Source organism: Abramis brama, assembly GCF_963993115.1.
Source record: "Abramis brama genome assembly, chromosome: 25".
In the NCBI taxonomy this organism is placed as follows: Eukaryota; Metazoa; Chordata; class Actinopteri; order Cypriniformes; family Leuciscidae; genus Abramis; species Abramis brama.
This window is the reverse complement of record NC_139987.1, coordinates 28,006,174-28,032,084: the sequence shown is the minus strand read 5'-3', so window position 1 is coordinate 28,032,084 and position 25,911 is coordinate 28,006,174. Positions and strand designations below refer to the sequence as shown.

The 25,911-nt window shown below is 38.4% G+C and overlaps 1 protein-coding gene across 3 annotated transcripts in view; it reads right to left on the bottom strand.

Annotated features, from left to right (window-relative positions):
- Positions 1–5,977: 5,977 nt before the first annotated feature.
- Positions 5,978–25,911, bottom strand: part of rfx3 (regulatory factor X, 3 (influences HLA class II expression)) — a gene marked incomplete at its 5' end in the record, with an annotated part of 34,854 nt that continues 14,920 nt past the window's right edge. Inside the window, 14 exons of one of the 3 annotated variants that reach the window (XM_084103935.1) lie at positions 5,978–6,379; positions 7,835–7,877; positions 7,964–8,117; positions 9,395–9,603; positions 10,528–10,677; positions 11,237–11,334; positions 12,104–12,258; positions 12,345–12,460; positions 13,792–13,901; positions 15,740–15,864; positions 16,743–16,862; positions 18,438–18,619; positions 19,901–19,975; positions 23,391–23,658. In XM_084103935.1, coding sequence (XP_083960061.1) covers positions 6,126–6,379; positions 7,835–7,877; positions 7,964–8,117; positions 9,395–9,603; positions 10,528–10,677; positions 11,237–11,334; positions 12,104–12,258; positions 12,345–12,460; positions 13,792–13,901; positions 15,740–15,864; positions 16,743–16,862; positions 18,438–18,619; positions 19,901–19,975; positions 23,391–23,658 — 2,059 coding nt within the window. In that variant the 3' untranslated portion in view covers positions 5,978–6,125. The remainder of the gene's footprint in view (positions 6,380–7,834; positions 7,878–7,963; positions 8,118–9,394; positions 9,604–10,527; positions 10,678–11,236; positions 11,335–12,103; positions 12,259–12,344; positions 12,461–13,791; positions 13,902–15,739; positions 15,865–16,742; positions 16,863–18,437; positions 18,620–19,900; positions 19,976–23,390; positions 23,659–25,911) is intronic. The other 2 variants (XM_084103933.1, XM_084103934.1) reach the window with 2 other exon arrangements.

The following is a 25,911-nucleotide window of genomic DNA, read 5'->3' as shown; positions in this document are numbered from 1 at the left end:
TTTCATGTTCTATTTATTCATTTTCACAGACACACTTTTTGCATGTTTCAGAGCAAAATCAGAGACAATAATCATTAAAACCACAATATGTAAAATGTAACAGTTCACATCTTCACCTCATTCTATTATATATGCATTTATGTGTAAAAATATTTTTCATTGACTCAAATGTAATGACAATATCAGTTAATAATTATATTTTAATTTAGTGGTTAATTTGTGGATTTTGCCATTTAGTATAAATTGCATATTCTTGTGTTAAAATACCACTCGTGCGTCTCTACGTCAGCAGTGTCCTGCATGCCTATATTAATATTCATGTAGGGGGCGTGGCCTGTCACTTTAACACGTCATTACGAAACAGTTGTTAATCTACAAGTGGCTGGACTATAAAGACAAATTAACGTGCTTCCTGGTTAATTTTGGGTAACCTACATTAATTTTACCTAACAAGCCTCAGCTCTCCTGAGGTCAAAGTGTCTCGCGACTCTCGCCTCAGTGATTCGCGCCATTTCTGTCAGACGCGCGACAAAGAAGTTCGACAGGGTTTTCATTGTAGAAATAGTCTTAATCATCTAATCAGGTAAGTAAAACAAGTTCCCCTGATATCTTGTAACTTTATTATGAAGTTTGACACTCCTTATACATTGTAAAAATATTCAGATGTATAAATAAACCCTATTGTCCTGGTTTTACTTTAAAAAAAACCTAGGCCTACTTATTTGCGTTCGACTTAACGTTAGGCTATTTTAAACTTATTTTGCGCGTCCAATTTAGACATCCTTAAGTAATGCCAACAATTTACCATATAAACTTTTAAATCACGTACACTTTCTTAAAAATGAAGGTTCTAAAAGAGGGTTTTCACAATGACGCCACTTTGTAATGACTGATGAAACGATTCACAATAAGACTAGGAACATGCTAAGAATATATTTGCTAAAAAAAAACTTTGATTTCAGATAAATAGAAGATTTAGATGGAAGAATCTTTATTTTTAAAGGTGCAGTAATTAAAAATTTCTGAGAAATGCTGCTGAGCTCCAAAACACACCTGTAGCCAATCAGCAGTAAGGGGCGTGTCCACTCATGAGGGGGAGGTGCCTGTGTTGCAGAGCGTGTTGGTGGATTTGGGGGCGGAGCTTTCAAGATAGGGGCGTTTTTATGATTTCAGCATGTATAAAATGACAGTAATTACTCTTCCTCAAACTGAGCTCAAGTTAATAATCTCAAAAACTCAAACATAACTGTAAGAATATCTTCTAAATACAAGTTTAACAGAACATGAACAAGTCTCCTTCATTCTTCCTGCTCTAAAACATAAAAATAATTTGAACTGTCCTAGGTAATTCCCATAAAAAAGCATGCTGGGAATTAGAAATCCCCTACTGTATCTATTTGTGCACAAGATTAGGCAGTGAATAAAAGTTCAGTGATTATTTTTGGATTAGCTCGTTTAAATCTAAACAAACTGAGCAAAAAAAAAAAAAAAAAAAATTTTCTAAAGGTTAGTTTGCGTCATTGCAAGAACATTTGAGCAAAATCCCTTTAAAGCCTCATACAGTCAAGCCAACAAACAAAGGGTTTTTCCTGCTGCTCTACTAGTTTTCTTCAGAATACATTTTTTTTTTTTGAGGATTTAAATACAAGAAAACACTATTTCAGTCATTCTACGTCAAAATTGAATGTTTAATTCTCTAATTATTTGTGAAATTTACATACAATTTACTAGTATTTCTTAAACGTGTGAATTTTCTTTAAAAAAAAACTTTATAACAGATAATGGAACATTAATGCTCTATTTTATTTAAAAAAAAAAAAAAAAAAAAATATATATATATATATATATATATATATATATATATATATATATATATATAATTTTCTCCGATTCTTCTCCGAACATTTCTCCTTTTGTATTCCACAGAAGAACACGACAGCACTGAGGTTCGGCGAAACACGAGGCGGGTGAGTAAACTCTGTGACAAGTGAACACAACAGGTCTTGTTTCAACAAGAAAAAGGTTTATTAATTGAAAGACAAGCCACAAATTTAAGAAAACAACACTAATAAGCTAGCCTGAGCTCAAGTCTGAAATATTCAGAAAAAACAAACTACATGTGTCTTGGATAATTCCTATATTTTCCTCATATTGACACACTAAATGTTAATATATCATTTTATAAATATAAAAGTTCCCCAGTTTTTGTTATCCTTCATGTAAAATACACAATACAAATCACTCTACACTTATTAGTAAGCTTTTACCAATTTTCAGAGGATATAATTTACTAAGAGGTAACACACAAAAAAAAGAAAAAATACATATGTACTGTATATGTAAGGTACATCATCCAAATAAAACAATAGAGAGAGGGGATGAAGGTGGATCACAATTTACACTTTCAAACATATCTGTCATTAAAAGTAAGGGACTGTAAATAAATATCCTTCCATTTTTATCTCAATATTTACATCTAGGACTTTGTTCTGAGTTTTCCCTCAGAGTACCACGATGCTTGTGCTTGCATTTGAACGCGCTACAGCAATGCCACGACTCACTACGTAAACAGTCAAATGGCACTTAAAAGCCCCCCGAAAATAAGACCACATTGAAACCAAGCGTGTCACTCTACGCACAAGAGAAAGAAAACTCGTGATGACGATGATAGTGCAGTGGAATCCCAATATAGTTCTGTTCATGTCATCAGGTTTGGGTGCCTTTAAACTGGGGTGTGCATATGTGTCTCAGGTGAGTGTGGCATGATGGGATACGAGCTCCGTTGGCTTGTACTGGTTCTGGAGGTCTTGGTGAAATCAAAGGCACTGAAGTCTCTAGTCAGTGAAGCTGCCTTCACGCTCCTCAGGGCTTGATATGTTGATATCAGAAGAAGGGCAAGTTTCTTTTCCTAGAAAAGCTTGCATTGATATCCAGAGTAAGGTTGCAAGTAGGCGGAGCCAATTTAGTGTCAAAAAAGAAAGAGAAAAGCACAGGCAAGACGTGGAAAGTATGAATCTTTAACTGCGTTTTGGCAAACTTTGAGTAGAAACAGGCATGTGGTTTTGAAATCAGCGCATTGAACGGTTCTGTACTTCCTGGCACGTCGTCCAGGAGAAACGGAGAAGCGAATTCGTGATATTCTAGCAGCACGAGAAAAGGCATGCAAGACCAAAGAAAGCACTTTGAGTAGTGATCAACACATCTAAACTATCCAATAGTGAAGAGCCGTCTGTAGTCCAGGCACAGAGACAGAGGGAAAAACAACGGAAAACGCAAATCAAGTACAAAAAAACCATAACAATCTGTAGAAAACCTGCTGGTTATGGTTCAGAAGGTGCCGGTCACAGATTGCACACGTAAATATAAATCACGATTATCAGAACCTTGGACGCGCGTCAGACTGAATCAGGATGTGTTTCACTTTATCCTCGTTACAACCACGTTAAAATTAAGATTCATAACACATTTCCATAAAAAAGATGCATAAAACGTACTTGAAATAGCGCGCGCACAGTCAGTCATTGAAAATAAAATCAAGTTTTAGTGAAGAAAATAACGCTTTTTTCCCAACTACAAAAATTTTCCAGTGTTTTCCATAATAGTCAAGCAGTTTTGACGACGGGGTCGAGTACAAAACGACTTCATCCGTTGTCACAGCAGGTTAACATCCTCATTCACAGTAATCAAACAGCAAACAAAACTAAACAATCTAGATCTAGTACCAAATGAAACTCCATCCATCTATACATGCAGATTAAAAAATAAACTAATAAAATCATAGTTCTCCCCAGCTAACGTTCTCAGAACAGAAGTTATGAACAAACGTTCTTCCAGCAACGTTAATAAAACGTTTATTCAGTGTTATCTGCTCTGTAATAATATTACCACAAAAACATTTATGCATTGTTCTTGCAAGTTTTTCTCTTAAACGTTTCAGTTGGACGTCCGTCTAACGTTTCTTTTTTCTTTTTTTTTTAAATGTTAAAGTAACGTTACCACAATGTTTGTATAACCAAGAAATGTTTTTTTTTTCAAAGAACAACGTTTTCATAACTTAATATGAACATTAGCGAAATGTTCTTGGAACATATTTTCGTTAGCTGGGACGTTTATGAAACAAAAGCAGTTTTGTAAAATCATCCTGGCGTAAATCATCACAATTTTACGTAAATGCTTTTAAAAACAATTCATACTGAATGAGACCCAGTGTATAAACTCTTCATCATCATCATCATCATCATATACTTCTATACCAATATAGATATTTAGCAACTTTTGGTCCACGATACAGTGACTTTTTGTGATTTTTGGAGGGCAACCGATGTGAAATTAAAATGACGGGTCGGCAAAGAAGAAACACATTTTGTGTTTTTGTGAGGTAGGGCGACAAGATACACACGTAACACACACCTCGGCCAAATTCACACTCTCGCACACACACACACACGGGCCTTGACGTCGGATAGGGAGCGATAATCGAGCGACAGATCCTGAACGTGATCAAGAGTCGGATCACTAAGTCCACTGGCAGATGTCTACGCAAGACTATGAATATTCTCTGGTTGTCAGTGCAAACCTTCACCAGTTCAGACGAAATGAAAAGCTGTTGTTTTGGGTTAAGGCACTAAGATGAACCCGAGGTACATAAAATCCCTGACATTCGCTCTGCAACGAGAGGCAACGAAGGACAGCCGGTTGTCTCTCACTCTTGTGTTTTTTGGTCCAATCGGTACAAAAAAACCCAGACCCACGACACGGTTCGCACATGCAGCATATTATGTACAACGACACACACTCCTCTTCAAGCTACCCAGCGACTACATCTACGAACAGAAGGCAATTGGAAACACTCAGACTGCAAAGTAAAGACGGTGAAAAGGCAAGCTCATCATTACGTGTCTAAGCCTGCTTGGGTTATAGCAGCACAGTTATACAGCGAGACCTTCCCTAATCACACGGCACACAGTTCAACAGCACACGTTTGGCCAATTACACGTTCTAAACAAAAAACTGTAAACAATGACCAGTACAGTAATAGAGAAGTGATAAATATAGTGACTAGTAGTAGGCAAATGGTATTTTCCAGAATTAACCTTTCCCTGGCTTGGATTTGAGCTCTAGAATAAAAAGTTTTCTATGAACTTCAGGGCTTTAAACGTTACAATCAGCATCTCGTCAAATCCTTATATTGATTTAGTAGTTTATGGGACCTTTGTGTCGTGTTTTTCCATGATGTCTCGCAGACAGATGTAGAGATGGAGACAGAGCGACACGCGTCATAATCTGAAAACCACACGCCCACACCCGCCTCCGTTGACTCTGTGTCGTGTGAAACTGCCTACCTGTCATTTCTGACTTGTAACAAAAAACAAAACAGCGTCTGAAAGCTGCAATGTGACGAGGTGTACAGCAAACAAGCTTAAAAAACCCAGAAATAAGTTTTTATAAGCTGTCGACCCCAAAAAACAAGCGTTTAAAGACACAAAAGTGGATATACGAATGGGTAAATTGTGGGATCCTGACACTCAGAATGCACTAAAAATACGTCAAATATTCAATTCACATTTATTTGTATAGCGCTTTTCACAATACACATGCACTTTCTGTAAAGCTGCTTTGAAATGATGAGTCCACAGAGGAAATTAACTTATGTATTTCAGAAATGTACATGTACAAATCACAGTTAGATAAAAATGTATTAATTTAAACAATGTAATAATTTAAGAGATATAATGAGCTCATTGAAGTAATGAATGCGTCAGTCTTATATATTATATTTCTGTAAGCTAAGCTATCCTGTCGCCGATTACGTTAGTTCTCAGGTCTCAATTGGCCTGTATCCACTTTTGTGTCTTTAAACGCTCGTTTTTTGGGGTCGACAGCTTATAAAAGCTTATTTCTGGGTTTTTAAGCTTGTTTGCTGTACACCTCGTCACATTGCAGCTTTCAGACGCTGTTTTGTTTTTTGTTACAAGTCAGAAATGACAAGGATGCAGTTTCACACGATACAGAGTCAATGGAGACGGTTGGATCCCCCCCCCCCCCGGTGTGGGCGTGGCCTAAATGCTCTCGGTCTCTATGGGACTGATAGAGATGGATGGGATGAGAGGGAAACGGATAGGCTTTCACACCGAGGCGTATGTGTTTCCCACGTGGCGGATGGTGCTGGTCCCGGTGGAGCTGAGCATGTGTTCGGTCGGGGGTAAAGCGCTGAGCATGCTGGGATTGACGACTCCCACCACAGCACTGGTGCCGTCCTCCATGGCTCCGACCTGAAGCACCTGAATCACCTCAGTCTCCGCTTTCTCCCGCTTCGCTAGAGGCTCGTCCGACTCCTCGATGTCCTCGTCCAGATCGCTGTCCATCTCGCTCACGTCATCTATCGGACATCACAATGTTGCTTTCAGTTAAAAGGCACGACATTTTCAATTAAGAGGCACACAATCATTTTCAAGAACCTTTTCATTCAGTGTTTCAGGGCTCGAAATTAAGCCTTTTCATGTGCTTGTCCAGGTGCTTTTGTGTGCGTGTTGTAAATCTAATTTATTCTGAAGAAATTTTCTCATCAGCTTTGACATATTTAAATCTGAATATTGAATGTTTACCTTTATAAAGGGCTTTTTTTTATTAAATATGCTTTATCTTTCACTTTAAATTCTTCTAAACAACTGAATGAAATAATGTTATGAGATTGTTTTAAATATTTTTTTGAATATACAAATAAGGAAAGTTGGAAAGAATCGTACTTTTAAACGCGAAACTAAACCACCAGTAGGTGGCGGCAGGTGACCGTCTTAATGAGCGAGTAATTGAATCATTCATTCAAACGATTCGTTCAAACGACTGATTCGTTCAGGAATGAGGCAGTTGTTTATGAATCTGTAATTGAATCTTTGACTCCACCGATTCGTTCAAAAAGCGGAATCATTCAGAGGCATTATGGTTCTGCCGTGATCTTTGTTTGGAACTATTTTTGCAGCTAAAATAGAACAAAAACAATCAATATTGTGTCTAAAATGTAAGTGACTTAATATTAACTAGTTTATTGAACTGTCGTATGAAATCAGTGTCGCATTTTCAGTTGTAATGGTATTCAGCACTTTTGGTCATGTGATGTTGCTTACCTGTATCATGTTTTATAAATATAAAAACACATTTTTACCGCAGTGTTAACTGAGTTTCTGTGTGTGAACTGCACTCATTTGTTTCCATTTCTCCTCGTGAGGCTGTGAGAGCCTCAACAACACAACCTTGTTAGCGTCAGTACATTATATATCATACTATTATTCACTATCAGTCAGCACTTACACTAAATTAATGCAGAATCATTCGTGTTTTGGTGTTTCCCTAGTTATTTTTTCTATTGACTTTGAATCAGGAGCGTTAAATTCTCTTTTACTCGCCCCTTCAAAAAAATCCTCTTGTCCCGGACAAGTGTTAATGTTGATCCCTATCCTGACAGTCAAAATCCTAGACAACTTCCTTCCCAGCACTTCCTTCTGAAAAATAACTACTTCTCTGCTTTCACTATTCCTTAATCCCTCTCTGCTCTAGCTTGCACGATTTTTGAAACTTTGTATTACTAGCACTTCTCGTGTTTATTGACTCTTTAAGATGAATCGCTTCTATTCTTCAGACGCTTTGGATAAAAGCATTCATATAGCAGAAACTATGTAATGATGGAGGAACACAAACAGAACAGTGTTTTTACAGTAATGGGTCATCCAGCAATAGTCTCCTACTGGTCTAAAGTGCCTGGGCTTATTAGCCTGGATTGTAATTGCGTAACACTGTAATGAGTCTCAGCTTGCAGTCCGAGCTTTGGCTAGCTTACCTTTGTCGATGTTGGCAGGTGACATTGTGTTCAGGTCCTGAAACTGCAGTGGTACAAAGAAATGGCGATTAGAGAGAAAGACTGACGTCACAGCACTTCACTGCTCATGCTGAGCTAAACACATGTTACCTCTCCCATCACCCCGATGGGCGTCTCTCCCGTGGCCTGGGCCACTCGGTGCTCCACTAGGTAGAACATGTACTCGTCGTACAGCAGTCGGATCAAGTGGAAAGAGCCGAAACTTGCAGCGCTGCGAAGGGTCAGATCTCTGATGACCATAGAGCTGTAAGAGTCCGATAAAACGGGCAAGTTAAAAGTTCTGTTGGCACTTTGCTCTTAAGGCCCACGAACTGGTGTGGAACTGGTGTCATATAAACCAAAATCAGGCGAAAATTAAGTTTGTTTGGAGTTCTTTCCGCTCTGGCTAGTAAACACCTTCACTACCATTGGTCCGTGGTGTAACAAGTGGGTGTGGCTCTGAGGCTCCGCCTACTTTGACTTATTCTGAATGTTCTGATCCAATCTGACTTCTGACCTGTAATGCTGCCTGAATCATATTCACACACTGTTCGCTCGTTGGCCAGAGGAGGACTGAGTGACTGAGACTGGTTTTTCCCAAGGTTTTCCTCTCCATTCTGTCACTGATTGGGAACAGTTAATATTCAACAATATTATTGCTCTGCCTGCATTGAGACCATTATATGAGAACTGAACTGAGCTGGACGATGACATCACGGTTTTCTCCAGAGCAGATATAAAATGAACGGTTCATTTGGTTGGTCTCAGAGCAATTACACACCAGAAGGAGATCTAGGGATCATGCAGATTCCAGTATGGATTAGGGCTGGGCAAAAAAATACATTTTTCAATTAATCGTTTTTAAATGTGGTCGATTCAAAATTGATTCTCAAAGGCCACGAATAGATTTTTTTCCCCATATTTATTTATCTACACTGAACAAAATTATAAACGCAACTCTTTTGTTTTTGCCCCCATTTTTCATGAGCTGAACTCAAAGATCTGAGACTTTTTCTATGTACACCAAAGGCCTATTTCTCTCAAATATTGTTCACAAATCTGTCTAAATCTGTGTTAGTGAGCACTTCTCCTTTGCCGAGATAATCCATCCACCTCACAGATGTGGCATATCAAGATGATGATTAGACAGCATGATTATTGCACAGGTGTGCCTTAGGCTGGCCACAATAAATGGCCACTCTATTCTGACTTGTCCAATTTTCAGCATCAATTTTTCATCTTGCATCAAAATCCTGTCCATTCATTGTATGCTTTTTAAATATATATATTTGGGTTTTAATGTACCTAAAAAAAAAAAAAAAAAGTCTTAACTCTTAATTTCTTTTTATTAATTAACCACTTGTTAAACTTATGTTCACTGCTCTTTTTTATAAGTATAGGATTTGTATTAAATCTATATTCATTGAGTCGAATCGGAAAATCGAATTTAGAATCTAAATCGAATTGGAACATCTGAATCGATACCCAGCCCTAGTATGGACTCAACGCACACAATTAAAGCAAGCATTGAAACGGTCTTGCCTGTAGAAGGACCACTTGAGCAGGAACTGGCGAGCCGCTTTGGGGAGGGAGGGTTTATCCTCGAACGGCTTGAGGACTTCGGTGACCACGTTATCCAGCCAGGCAGCCCATTGCTCCAGTGAGCTCTGCTGCTGAAGGGTGGCCTTGAAGTCCTGCTCGAGGCGCTGAACGACACCCTCCTCACACTGGCACACCCACGAGGCCTGCTCCTGTACCACACCAGCACAGGCACAACATCACAACACTGGATCTGCTCAGTGACTACTTTTACATGCAGATTATTGACTGAAGTGAAAGCACTTCAAAAGATGAAAGTATGAAAGTTGAGATTTACTGTAAATCAAATGCACTGTACTAAAAAAAATACAAAATAATTTTTACTATAAAATCAAAGCCATATATCTAACCAAGTTGTGCTCCAAATTTGAAATTATCACAAAAATTAAAGTTCCTTTTGACATTTTGTTTAGGCGCTGTACTAAAAATATCCACCAGGTGTAACCAACATTCCATTGAAATTTTTTTAATGCATTTTCCTGTAACAAAATACATTTCTGTCCAAATATCCCTTCTATCACGAAATATGGAACCTCGAGACTCAGACCTTTCCGACGACGTGTTTTGTCAGGATTTTAAAAACATTTTTTTGATTAAAGTAGTTAAAATAAATTTTGTAATATGAAACCTGACGACGCCCACAAGGGGAGGAGCCAGCTAAAATAATTTAAAGTATCGTTTCCATGGTAACGCAATGTCCAATTTCAAAATGGTTTTCACAGGATGACTTGAATTTGTAAGCTTTCGAATAATACCTAATTTATGATGATTATTAAAATATGTGATACAAAAAAAAGTAACCGTCTAGCAAGACAGTGACCGTTAAGGGGTTAAAGATGCCATTGTTTTTGGTCTCTACTAGAACAGGTTTTCCTGCTTGAATGTTGATTATTTTCCTCATATTCTCCTCATATTCTCCATTGTTGCAGCTCCTCTCTTCCCAGTCTGTCAGTAACGCTCTGTTTAGTCTCTATGAAGCCTCTCCTTCTAGGCCGAGTGACATGAGGGCGAGTAAATGGCTCATTTTTGGTTGATCGATCTCTTTAAGGACGGATGCCATGGATCATGTGACGTACCTGCACGTTGGCGAAGTCCACACGGTTGAGGTCGCTGAGCATCTGGTTGATCTGTGAGGTGTTTTGCAGGACGGCACGCGCGGCCTGGGCCAGATGGTTCAGAGACGTGTATCTGCGCAGGGTCTGAGCGAAGGCACTAACAGCAGAAACCTGCGCAAGACAAGACCCACTCTTAGGGGTTTCCACGGCAGACAAAGGCGTTCATTACCAACTGCTTTAGTTTGCAGTAATGCAGTAAAAACGCTGGTAATTGTCTATAGTGTGTATGCATGTGACGTCACCGTCAGCCAGAGTGACACTGCAGACACTGAGTGCATAATTACATGTTTTTAAATAAACACTGACAAAAAGCGACAAGTTTTAGTGCTGGATGATATGATGATATATATAACATTGATATAAGTGATCACATGGATTTAGACCTATATTGTGTTTATATAAAGCGTTCACAGGCTGATGTGCTTTATGTATTTCCCGGCGTTGAAATCAGGCTCATATAAATGTCAGGAAACACGATTCCTGCCTCATGTCAATATCCATGATCACTGGATCTTTGGTAAGTTGTAAGAAACACTATATCCAGTCCAACCTTTAGTTTAAACTGATAATCGTTTGTTTTACTGGCGTTTTCACAGTTTCCTCTATTAAATCCAGTCACTCAGCGTTCCTGCGAGACACTGATGTCAGTGCAAACCCTCCGTACTCTCACCTTGGTCTGGATCATCCTCTGGGGAATGCTGCTCATGGCGTTGGTGAGCCAGCCCTCAAGGCTTTTGGCAAAATTACGGATGGCTTGAGTCAAGGCACCTGTCGAACGCAGATGGAGATTTAGATTTACACCAAAGATACGGTCATTTAATATCATCTGAAACTCCACAAGAGCTCCAACGAGAGGGACAATCTCACAGAACCAGCACAGTCTGACATACTTTCAAGCTAATCCTGACCAAGAGCCAACCAATAAGAAAAATGTAATTGCTTAGGCGATATGGATGGGCAATAATTGAAATTAATTTATATGCATCACTTAACTGTGTCAGTGATTCACATATCCAAATAGTAATTAGGCTTGCCACTACACCAAACAGTTACAAAATGCTGTTCTTTTGAACTTTTTTCTTCAAACAGTCCTAAAAAACTGCTGTTTTCAACACTGATAATAATCATAAATGTTTCTTGAGCATCAAATCATCATATTAGAATGATTTCTGAAGGATCATGTGACACTGAAGACTGGAGTAATGATGCTGAAAATTCAGCTTTAATCACAGGAATAAAAAAGCAAAATGATCTGCCAATGGGGTCAGAAACATAATCCTAATTCAAACAGAAACAACATTATTCTTCTTACCCCATTGGTAGATAATTTAGCTTTTTTTAAGCAACAACTCTCTTAATTTTGATTTATTTCCCTAGAAAACAAGACAAAATATCTTATGTTATTTTCCTCATCTAGTGAATGCATCTTGATTTTAAGAATTTTTAGATATTTGGACTGGAAACAAGACAAAAATACTAAGTAAGAAAAGCATTTTTTGCAGTGTGATACAAAAAGCATGTTAATGAATCGACTCACTAGGAATGGGTCTCAGAACGTCTGGGATGAGGATCTCGACGAGGGCCTGGTACATCAGGTGATCACATGTGTTCATCCACTTCAGCACATCATCGTTCCGGCAGAGCAGGATCAGTGTGTTGCTCGGCAGACGGCCCTCGATCTCACTCACGCCACTGCGTTTAACGACAGTCACATCTCAGGAATCGTGTGTTTGTGTGTTTGATCTACTGAGCTTGAAGAGGTGATCGGGGTCACGTACCTGTTTTCTGTGATGGTGACGCCCTCTACGGTGTTGGAGGGAGAATAGCGCCAGAAAGTCTGCCACAAGTTCTCGATTAGATTGAACTGAAGGTTCACCACTACGTCCAAAATGGCCTGCGTGTGAAAATGATCACAACACCTTTACACTGTAATTCAACAAGACTTAAAGGGATGGTTCGGAGTAAAATTAACCTAGGGTTCTTTGCACCATGACCTCGGGCCAAACCCCCCCCAGAAGCCTTTTTTCCTTGGTTGAACATTATTAAAGTTAGAGCTTATCTAGAGATATCAGCCGGATGGCTTAGTGCAGGCGCTAACGGATCCAAGGCTGTATCTGGTAAATTACTACACTAATAATGCCCAGAATGGTACCAAACTTCTACAGTAGTACAAATAGGTTCTGTACTCATAAAACGAGGCATTGGAAAGTTTGTAAGTACATCAGGAGTTTATTTAAAAAACACTTGCCTGACGGCTAATGCTACCGCTAACCCGGACGTCGAGGTCACTTCAGTGATTTGGGAAAAGCCCGTAAAAGTCCTGCAGAAAGCGATCATAAGGATGTAGTGTAACAACGAATTATTATTTTTTCCAAAGTGTTGCAAACTGGTGCTACCAACAAAATATTAGTGCATTCCTGGAACTGGGCGTCGTTACACTATATCCTTATGCATCGCTTTCTGTCAGGACGTTTACAGGCTTTTCCCAAACCACTGAAGTGACGTCGACGTCCGGGTTAGCGGTAGCATTAGCCGTCAGGCAAGTGTTATTTACATAAACTCCTGAAGAAGAGCCAGGACATTTTTTTAATATAACTGACAATAATTGAACAATAATTGAATTCGTCTGAAAGAAGAGTGTCATATACACCTAGGATGACTTTAGGGAGAGTAAATCATGGGCTAATTTTCATTTTTGGGTGAACTATCGCTTTAAGCTGAGAACTGGACTGTAACTAGCGCCCTATGAAACCCTCATCCTTCCCTCGGCTTCTGTAACAAATCCTTCCTTTGCGGGTCAAAATGACCCGAAGCCCTCAAATTATACTTATAATTAATTCTAGATGCATTCACTAGAGGAGTAAAATGCCATAAGATATTCTGTCTTGTTTTCTAGGGAAAATAAAGTGAGTTGTTGCTTAAAACAAGCAAAATTATCTGCCTTAAGATTATAAAATAATCTTCTTTCTGTTTGAATTAAGATTATTTTTCTTACTCCATTGGCAGATAATTTAGCTTTTTTTAAGCAACAACTCTTAATTTTGATTTCTCTCCCCAGAAAAGACATAATAATCATAATAATATATATTGTCATTTTACTCATCTAGTAAATGCATCTTGATTTAAGAATTTTTAGATATTTGGACTGGAAACAAGACAAAAGTACTAAGTACAGCATGTTTTGCAGTGTAGTGTGGTTTGTAATGTAAGCGCTGATGGACTGACCTCGCAGTGCTCCCTGTACAGCGTCTGAAGGGCTTTGACGTCCTCCAGGCCGATGTCTTCGATGTCTCCGAGGTCCAGCTCAACAAACTCCGGCAGAGCTCTGGACCCGTCTAACAGGGACATCATACAGGGACATTCAGGGGTGCGTTTCCCCAAAGCATCGTTCGACAACTATGTTCGCAAGTTCTGTCGTTATCAGCAGTTCAACGAGCCTGTGTTTCCCGAAACCATCGTTCCAACAAACATTCGCAAACTTGTGTTCGGAACAGATCTAGATCTCGGCCTGTGGTTAGAAGCAGTTTCTAGTTTTCATGACTCATATATAAATCCTGATCTTGAGCAAAATAATCAAGCTGACATTCAGTACAACCTGTGTCTTTTATTTAGAATACATACAAATGGCATTTACGTCTTTTAGTTTGTCGAGAGATTTGAAGTGTAGTTTTTGAAGAATGTGAATGTGATCTAGTGGATAAGAACTAGTCTATGATTGAATCTGGAAATAAAGCAAAATATAGCTGCGAGCAGCGATTGCGGGCCCAAGCCGGTGGCACCGCCACCCTGGTGCCTTTAGTTACACTAAAGCCACCGGGGTGGCGGTGTCACCGGCTTGGGCCCTCCATCGCTGCTCGCAGCTATATATATATATATATATATATATATATATATATATATATATATATATATATATATATATATATATATATATATATACACATATACATATATGTATATGTATGTAACAAAAAAATATATATATACATATTTTTTTTATGTCTTTTCAGTTTTGAATAACTGAAAAAAATTAGAAATATTCTTCAGATCCGTAATTTATAGCAAAACATCTAGTGTTAATTCGATCTCAAACAGTTTAATTAAAAGTACTTATTACTAGAGGTCGACCGATAGTGGATTTTACCGATATTTAGGTTTGACGTACGTGCCGATAACCGATTAATCAACCGATATTTTTTAAATGTGGATACTGGATATAAAAAAAACATAACACTCCAAGTAAAACAGTGCTGAAACTGAAATGTGCTACATGAAATAAATATATAAATATGAATATATTAAAATGAGAAGTTCTACAGAACGAATTCTACAGAAAATAATTTAAACATGCGCAAATTTCATAGGTAACACTTTGCAAGTCCCATTCATTAACAAGGATGTATTAGCTAGCTTTCATGAACTATGAATGAACGCATAAAAGTGACCAGCTGGATATAAACTAATGCAAATAGATGGTAACAATTGCAACATTAAACATGGGTCAGGTTTGTGTGTGTTTTTGTCACATTGCTTTAAGCGCTCGAGGTGCTAATGTTAGAGTCCTCTCAGCCTCGACGGCAAACACACTTCTGTTCTTTCTCTGCTAATGCAGCATCTAGTTAATAAATGACTTTATAATGATATGGCAACATGGACTGTAGTGTTCTGTATTCATACCGTTTCACTGTCGGTGTTTTAAATGCGCATCTGAAGTGTCAGCGCTCTCCTGCAGCGTGTGATCTCTGTGCAGCCTCGTGTGTTAACGTAAACAACTCAGCCAGTGATAGTTTATTTGTCCTCTAGAGGGCGCTCTCGCTCTGTGTAATGACAGCGGACGCTTCTCAGCCGCTCCAGCAACGGACACATCCCGGAAAAACTATCGGTGTGGATTTTTGCCGATGGTGATAGTTCCACCAATCAACTATCGGTACCGATATATCGGCAAAACCTGTGAATTGGTCGACCTCTACTTATTACTCCAGCACCTGCGTGACATCATTAACCAATGTGGTTGAACGACCAATTTGCGACAATAGTTTCGGGAAACAGTCGTGATTAGCTAGTTGATTTCTTCAACGATGCAGCGTACTGTGAGCGAGTTACGGCGGTGTACGGGAAACACAGCCCAGATCAGCTCTAAAACATGACTTGAGCTCGAGGTGTGTGTGTTTACCCAGGAACTGCTGATGGTGTTGGCTCTGAGCGATGAAGCTTTGCTCCGCTGCGCTGGGTGTGTGTTGCCCCCCGCTGGAGAAACTCTCCCCCGAAACACTGTCCATCTTCTGCACTGGCTTGAACCTGGAGACGGGACAAAAGAGATGCGTAATGAGCCGATGACTTCACTACCGGACAAATGTTTGCGATAATTATTTGATCAAAAATATTATTCCAGTGTAAATCATCTGTTTTCTATGTGAATATACAGTAAAGTGTAATTTATTCCTGTGATCAAAGCTGAATGTTCAGCATCATTACTCCAGTCTTCAGTGTCACATGATCCTTCAGAAATCACTTTAATGTGATGATTTGATGCTCAAGAAACATTTATGATTAATATTTTTATGGAAACCACGATACACTTTATTTTTCAGGATTCTTCACATAGAAAACAGCTGCTTTACATTTGTAATAATATTTCACAGTTTTTACTGTATTTCTGATCAAATAAATGCATTATTTCAAACTTTTGGTCTTTAGTGTATTAAAGTCCCCCTGTGGTGTTAAATCCAGTTGTTTATGTGTCTATGTGGTGTTTTTAATATGCTTTAAGACAAAGCATGTGTAAATTCATAAGTCGACACCATTGCTGAGTATTTTCTCCTTAAAACTGCAGTGAACCAAAGACAGTCTCAAAAACAGCTTTGAAATCGCTGGTGTTTCTGACGTCACAAACTACCTTGTAACCAATCAGATCAACGTGTGATCGTCAACTAGTGGATCTCTGAGCTGAGTGAGTGAGTGGAGGCGGGGCTCATTTGCATATTCATAGAACCACGCATACTAAATGAGGCAAGGGTGTCGAGTTACACTCTAGATATTTTAAGGGACGAAGGAAAAAAGGTTTAAATATGTTATTTTGGTGATCAAAGATGAGCTTTAAGGGATGCAATGATTGACTACAGAAGGACTGAAATAAACGGCAGAAACTGCACATGCTCGACGGAGACGAGACTAACCTCTGCTTCTGCTGGACGGGCTGCTGTCTCAGCGCCATGTACTGCATGTCCTCCTGCAACCGGTTCAGAGGAGAGTCCGGTTTCACACGGATCCCGTAATAATGATACTTCGAGTTCCCTCTAAACTCAAGAAGAGAAAACAAGACGGCATGTGTTGATTAGGGCTGGGTATCGATTCAGATGTTCCAATTCGATTTCCGATTCGACTCGATGAATATAGATTTAATACAAATCCTATATTTATAAAAAAGAGCAGTGAACATAAGTTTACAAGTGGTTAATTTATAAAAAAGAAATTAAGAGCCACAAACCTGTATATTAAACTCTTTTTATTTTAGGTGCATTAAACCCCAAATCTATATTTCAAATGCGTACAATGAAAGGACATATTTTCATGCAAGATGAAAAATTTATGCTGAAAATTGGACGAGTCAGAATAGTTGCATGCCTTGATCAAACAGGATCATGTTATTTCATGTTTAAGATAAAACAAGCATAAAATCTCACAGCATTAGCTGTAACATGGAGGCTGCATACAATTTTAATAATACGACAGTCCTAATCATATCTTTTAATGTTTTGCATTGATGTTTGATCGCACGCGCTAAAACTGAAGAGAACAAATACTCGTAAACTGAAGAACTTTTCTAGCGGGTTATTTAACTCAACGAAACGCATCCTATATGAGATTAATCAGATATTTATATTACATAAATTTAATATGACGACTTATATCTGCCCAAAATGGCGTGAATGCACAAGCGAACTTAACTGTGCTGCAGAACGTGTAACCCCCGTTCTGGACGCGCTATTCCCACGGCAACGCGCTGAAACGGCAACTAAACCCAGATAATTAATTTAATTACAATAGTGTTCTCATTATAATGGCATGTATATAACAGTTCCAATCATAGTTATTAATGTGCATTGCTGTTTGAGCTGCGCAGTGCACACGCTAAAGATAAAGATGATCACCGGTACAAGCGCTTTACTGCATCATTACCTCAACCAAACACATCCTATATGAGATTAATCAGATATATAAACATAAAATAAACATATTACAACTTACAATGGCACAAAATGCTGCGAATGCTCGAGAACTTGACTGTGATTGTCATAAAGGCTTTAATAATCGTTATCGCTATTACCGCCACAACGCGCTCGTCGCACTGAAACACTGGCGAACAACAATTCACAACATTCTTTTACAGTCGTGTTCTCATTATAACGTTATTAAGCTTATATGACAAATTTGTGCACTGAACTATATCTTCCTTTTCGAAGTGATTCCAATAATATCAAGCAATTCAAACCCGTCATGGTGAACGGGTCGCATCTGAAGAGTCTCAGCTGAAGGAAATACAAATAATTTTTATCGGCTTTAATATATCGGACAAATTTCCTTATAGGATCGATGAAGATAACATTAAAAATAACCATTTATCGGCCGATATCGATATGTGGTCGATATATCGTGCATCTCTAACCATCATATACCGTGAAATCTGTATAATTTTGAAAAATACCGTGATATGGATTTTTGGTCATGCCATCCAGCACTAGTAGATAAATATGGAAGAAGAAAAAAACGATTCGTGGCCTTTGAGAATCGATTTTGAATCGACCACATTCTGTAAAGTGTGTGTTTTCTGCCAGCCCTAGTGTTGATGAGAGGAGAGCTGGAGCTGTTACCGGGTTCCCAGGCGCCGGGTCCGCAGGCCCATGAAGATGGAGCGGATGAGCTTCCCGAAGGACGCGGCGTTGACCGGGTCCAGCTTCTGCTCCTGACAGTGGCGCAGGTAGTGGTTGTACAGGGTGGATCGGGGCAGACTCACGCCCTCGGCCGTCTCGTAGTTATCCAGCAGCCACTGCAGCTGTGAACAACACCGCTAAACGCGTCACATAAACTCACTGTACATTTCCTTAATGAAACTGCATCTCGAGTTTCTACGGAAGAAAGAAAGCCACAGGTTTTGGAATGACGTGATCTATCCTGGTGTGTTTAATTGGTGCGTGACCTATAACCTCAGAACAAATCACTGAACATCTTGAAAGTCCATTCATGAAAAAATAACAAAAATGAACTTTACACTAAAATAGAACTCGCATAACCTAATAAATACAGTGCCATTTAAAAGTCTGAGTCTGAAAATCTGGAAATAAACATTAAGATTTTTTTTGTTTGTATCAAATTTAAAGAATGCAAAGAAATGTTGTGAAGAGTGTCATTGATCATGTGACTCTTTTAAACGGCACAGTATAACGGCCCGTTCACACCAAGAGCGATGACGATAACCAAACATTAGTCTCTGGAATCACCAGAGGCTCCATTATACGATATTAGCATGATTTTTAAGCCATGCTACAATATTTTTGTGATTTATTTATTTATTTTTAAATTTGCAATAAAATATATTGACATTTTACCCTTTTTTCCAACTGCTAATGTCCACAGAGGGAAACTGTGCACACGTGTTTTATCTAATAAGAAAGTTCTCGGTGTTCACTTTACATCTTCATATCCATCTCCTTTGTCCCTTCCTTTTCAATATTTTCAATAGAAATTACAGTTGTCAAATGCAAACGTCTGCACACTCAATTCTATGCATTTAATTTTATAATACATAAGCAGTTTTCCAAAAGAAAAGCCATAATGAGCAATTTAAGGTGACACTATCACTCTCCTTTTCAGTTATGTGCAATTACATAATTATGTCTATATATGTTAAACTAACAATATATAGTTTATATATTGTTTTAGGAAAATGCATAAATTTGCAATTAACAGATATTAAATGCATATAACTTGGATGTTAGAGTTATTTTGATTGTGAAATAACGCAATAACGTTTGATTTCAGATGAAAATCATCGTCTGTTGCTTTAAATGCTGGAGCTCGTTAAAGCAGGATGGATTCTGATTGGCTGTCAGTGTTTTTATCGTTCATCAAAGTTCTGAAAGTGATTCCGATGATGTCTCTGTTGCTATCGTTATGCCGTGGACTCACGTTATCATTAATCTCCTTGGTGTGAACGACCTTAAGAAAGAAAGTGAGAGAGAGAGGGAGTAACCCGTAGAGACGGAGAAAAGCGTAAAGTACCGAAGCAGAGCGCTAGGAGACGTGCAAAGCCAAGCTGTGCGTGTTTGCAACTTACATGGCTGTTGAGCAGCGAACTTCTCTGACTGGATAAACCTTCAGACTTTTGGAGCGTCTCAATCGCCATTTCAATCTGATAGACCAAAGAGCAAAAGAATAAAGGAGAACAAAACAAAAAGAGGGGAAATCAAATGAAGGCAGTAGCGAAAGAGCAGCAGAAACAGACCCGACTAAAGCATCCCAGCCACCAACACACACACACACACCACAGTCCTCATGATCCAGCTTCTGGAAACCTTCACTCAGAACAGAACATCTAAGCAACATTAAACTGATAATGAGGCCAAGTCTTCATATACAGACTTAGAAATGAAAGGTGTAATTCACAGCTGGCAACATTAATGTGGCTGTCTGTGCTGTAGAAAACTGGAGGCTTGTTTACACCACAGAATAACACATTTTAAAAGATAATTGCGACTTTTTATCTCACAATTCTGACTTTTTATCTCAGAATTTCGTGATATAAAGTTGCAATTGTGTGTTATAAAGTCAGAATTGCGAGTTTATATCTCACAATTCTGACCTTATATCTTGCAACTGTGAGATAAAAAGTCGCAATTATCTTTTAAAATGTGTTATTCAGTGGCGGAGACGAGCCTCCACAGACATCAGTGCTTCACGAGTAAAGAAAAAGGGCTGTGAAGCTCCCAAAAAGGTTGGAGAACCTCAACACCCATAATGCACTGGGCCCGGTCCGGCTGTCTGTGAGCGGGGATACAAAAATACAGAAGTTTTTATAAACTAAAATGTTCATTTACATATTGTAACAATATAAAGGGGGTTGACAACATTAATGAAGCAATATCAATTCTACATAACATCCTATAATAAAGAAATCTAGGGCTGATGTACAGTGGCTCTGTTCCGAACCCTACATAGGGAATATTTTAAGACATCACATGATGCTCAAACCGGCTGCGTTGGTTTGGACCAATCATAAGGCAGCACTGCTTTATTTAAACTCATGCTTTTAATGCTGAAAACGATCAGTAAAACAAACTATTGTACTCAGTGTTTGCATGCATGTTGCTATCCACTTTATCTTTAATGTAGGAGCTTTAACAGCTTCCAGTTATTTTAGCCGTACAAAAACAGTCTGTTATGCTGTAAACTGGCATTTGCTATCATATTTTAATATTTATATTGTAAACACACTGGTTTGTAGTGCAAATAGTTTTACCGTTTACTGAACTAAAAACACTATAGTTTTTTTAGAGCTGCTTTACAGCAGAACTTGAATGTGTGTCATATTTAATGAAGATTGCATCATGTTCCCGTGTATTACAGTGAAGCTGCTCTGAAACCATCAGTCCTGAATGAAGCGCTGTAGAAATAAACATGACTTCTCCAGCTAATGACTCTGAGGTCATGCACAGAAAATAGCTTACTTTCACATTAAAAACATCAGGTAAAAAAATAACCCATTATCACATAAAATGTTAATTTACTTTGATTGGTAACAGCCTGTATAATTATTCAGATTGACAATTCATTTGAATGAATTATTTAAATTGAAGTATTTTATTCAGAAGTGTGTTTTAGGCTCTTTATTTATTTTTGAAACTGGCTTTAATTATCACAAGCACATCTCAGATTAACCCTTGTGTTTAACCCTCAGATTTACCACAAAAATATGATCGTTCTTTTAAAAACTGCTTCTAAATCTGTCATGATGCTGGTGTTGGCAATTACTGGGTTCAATCTTTTCGTCAGCTTGTTTTCTTTCAGCTAGAACAGGGTTCTGCATCTCGCCTCGTTGATCTGAGCTCAAGTGCCTCAAAACAACTTAATCTGAATAAAAAATTTTTTTTTAAACTTAATTAAATATTAAATAATGTGGTATTAAATAAATGAGTAGTAAAAACGTTTTAATGATAAAAAAATATTTGAATTAATCAATAAATTAAATTAAATAAGTCTAACTGTAGGGGGGAATTATTTCACACATATGTATAATATAAATTTTCCACAAAAATAAATTGGGTTTTTATAAAAGAGAATAAATGGCTGCCTTTTCATGAGCTCAGATCGATGAGAGCTACAATCAATCAATCAGTTCCAAAAATAATTAAATCTCGCCTTAAAACTCACCGATTTAAACCGGCCTTTAAGGCACATTCATCGAGTTTGTATTTTATATCTTCCAGTGTCTTATTGTAAATCATAGTATTGTTTGTTTAATGTTGTTCTCCAAGATGACATTGGTGTTACGTTTGTATGATATAAATAAAATGTACTATTATTAGGGCCCGAGCACCGATGGTGAGAGGACCCTATTGTTTTTGATTTTGTGCATTTTTCGTAATATCCTGATGTTGTACTTTAACAAACTCCTCCTACAGTTTTGATCTGATCCTCTTCAAATTTGGTGAGTGTAATCTTCGGTAAAATTCGGTAAATTATTGCCCCCACATTTTGCCCCGGCTCTAGGTATCACGTACAGGTATGAAATTTGGTACATACATGTAATGACCCAATAACTACAAAAAAGTCTCTTGGAGCATAGCCCTAAACACAACAGGAAGTCAGCTATTTTGAACTTCCTCCTAGATTTTGTGCATTTTTCGTAATATCCTGATGTTGTACTTTAACGAACTCCTCCTACAGTTTTGATCTGATCCTCTTCAAATTTGGTGAGTGTAATCTTAAGGCCTTTACTAAAGGCGCCGGGTGGTGGTGGCAGGGGTGCGAGGGCCCTTTTTCATCGCTGCTTGCAGCTTTAATTATTATTATTATTATTATTATTATTATTATTATTATAAATACAAAACCGATGCTAATTGAAAGAAAACAAGTTGACAAAAAGATTGAATCCAATATTTGGTGAATTATTTTGAAGTGCAACAAGAAGGGGTGAAAAAAATAATCCCAAATAAGTATTAACTATCATTTTCGGGGAAAAAAAAATCCTCTCCGGGGGGACCCAAAAATCCTCCTTTACTCACCCGTAAGATGTTCCAGACCTGTATGAGTTTCTTGTGCTGAACACAAAACAAGATCTTTTGAAGAATGTTGGCAACCAAACGGTTTAATTTCCTATCGACTTCCATAGTATTTGTGTATCTATCCTACGGGGGTCAACGGGGTCAGCAACTGTTTGATTGTTCATGTTCAACACGAGACAGGAACTCGTACAGGTGTGGACCAGCTTGAGGTCGCGCCAGTGAATGAAGATTTGTGTGTGCGCTGTCCCTTTAAGTGCAGTGTTGGGGAAGTTACTTTTAAAAGTAATGCATTACAACATTGCGTTACTCCCCAAAAAGGTAACCAATTGCATTACTTATTTACGTTTTATGAAAAGAAATGCGTTACATCAATTTTGCGTTACTTTTTCTCACCTAAATTCTGAAATTGCATTTTACTGTTTTCATTCATTCTGAGGAATACTGATATTTTGTTGTGAATTGAAAAAGTAATGCGTTACTTTACTAGTTACTTGAAAAGGTAATCTGATTACGTGTACTGAGAGCGATGTGATTGGTGCTCACCGTGGCGGGGGAGGCTCTGGTGGTCTGAGCCGCGGAGTGAGGGGCGGAGCCATCCATGGAGTTTCCTCCAATCAGATAAGCTCCAGAGCTGCTGATGATCTGGCCTCCTGATAGGCCCATTCCCAGAGCGCCGTTCCCGTTCCCGTTGTTAGCCATGCTGTGATTGGTCACCACCGCGCTCACCTGACCCGAGCTGCCCTGCGTGTCGAAGTAGTTCCCGCCGCTGTTCTGGTTGTACAGCTGCGGTTCTGAATATGAATACGTCCGTCTGCCAATAAAACAAGAACACGTGCTGCTTTTTACACTCTCACTGGCAAATCATTGGCTGCCCTTGACCTTCCCTAAAGGAGCTTTACACCGTGTGCTAACTACACGCAACGACGCGCGATAAAAGCCTCTTTTCCACGTTAATCCGAGTGTTTGTCCTAGCCAGCCGCGACACGCGACGATTCTATTTTAGAAACGGTTTCTATTTTCTGCGACGTCGCGCTGGAACAACAAACACAAAGTGTGGCGATGATAATCTCAGGCACTGTTTATGTGCTTTATTTAATGTTAAAAGCGTGTCATGTGACTCTGAATATCATTTAGTGCTCCAGCTTTGAGGCTGTAAAAGCAACAGTGGATAATTCACCTCAGATCTTGAAATTAAACAAATGTAAACAAGAACGTTCAAACTGTGAACAAACAAGTGTATTCTTCGACAAATATTGTTTTAGTAACTCAGTGTGTATTTTTAATATTGTTTAAATGGTGTAATATTTGTGAATTTGATTATGTACTTGTACATTTTCTTGCTTCTTTGCCGTCAAGATTACTCTCTGGTGCCCGAGACTGAGAATTATACATCATATGACAGCTGAATAAATAAGCTTTCCATTGATGTATGGTTTATTAGGATAGGACAATATTTGGCTGAGATACAACTATTGAACATCTGGAATCTGAGGGTGCAGAAAAATCGAAACATTGAGAAAATCTTTAAAGTTGTCCATTTATGTTCACAATTTTGCTGCATTCACTCACAAAAATACATATTTTTTTATATATATATTTATGGTAGGAAATTTAAAAAGATCTTTACTTGATATCCTAATGATTTTTTGCATAAAAGAAGAATCTATAATTTTGACCCATACAGTGTATTGTTGGCTATTGCCACAGATATACCCGTGCGACTCGAGACTGGTGACGTGATCCAGGGTCACACATAAGGTGAACAACACCCCCTATATATCTCAGTGTGTCTATATGTTTACACTATTCAAATTTGGTGAATTGATAATTGTGTGCAATATCATGCAGTACTCAGTGCTTTCTGTGCAACATGTGACTGTTCGCCTTGCTTGCACTGGTTTTGTGTGTGTTGTTTTTGCGTTGTATTGATTATGGCATATTGTTTATTGATGTATTGTACTGTATATTGGTTATTATCGTATTGTTTCTTTAAAATTCTACTTATTTATTTAAATGAGATGTCTAGTCAGCACAGTTATATGTGATGCACTGTAAGACTTGCTCCAGTTTCGCTGTACCTTCGTATAGTGACAGAAGAATCTTGAATGATTTCTGACATGTTCATCTTTATATCGGCGTGCGCGCTTTTCTTTAATTGACTCGAGAAACATAATAAGTCGTGTTTTGATGAGTTCCCATCCTTTCATCTTCAGGTGAGAGTGCTGTTTCCATGGATACAGAAATCACCAAAGCATAACTGTTTTATGGAGAACATTGCTTTTGATTGCCATTCTGATGCGTGCTTTCTCCGTTCGGCTGATGACATGTTATTTATAATAGCCAATTTAAAAGATCTTGGCTTCTTGCGGAGCGAATGTCTAAATATGAAGGACAGAACAGAAGCACTTCAGGTGTTTTCTAACATGCAGCTCGCCGTGTCTGCGCCACTTGTTGATGCTTGTGGTCATTTTCAGATGACTGAACACCCTCGAGTCTCAGTGATGCACAGTTCGCCTCTAAACACAACAGCCTGTCATGTCAGTCGAGTGCATGAAGTGTTCGACACCCCACACTTCATTATTTGGGTTAATTAAGAGCATCATCCGGGTATTTAAACACACTTATTCTATTTGGAGTGAACACACACTATTATACTACAAAACATCATAGAATAGTGCATAAGTTTGCACACATTATCTTTATGGTTATTGTTGAGAACGGGCCTTTATTTTGCACTGTTTTGATGTGCGTGTGTTAAAGGGATAGTTCACCCAAAAATTAAAAATCTGTCGTTTATTCACCCTCATGTTATTCCAAACTAGTATGACTAGTAAGATAGAGTAATGGTATCCAAACAGTTCCATTTCCCATTGAAAAACAAACAATGGAAGTCAATGGGAATGAAACCAGATATATAATGCCCTTCTCACCTCTGAAAGGTCATTACATTTCGTCTGGATTTTCCCGCTCTGTGGTTTTTACAGCCATTTCTGATTGAAATACATTGATTTGTTAGTGTGAGTGATGAACAGCGTCATGTTAACCGTTTCAAGATGGCGGACGC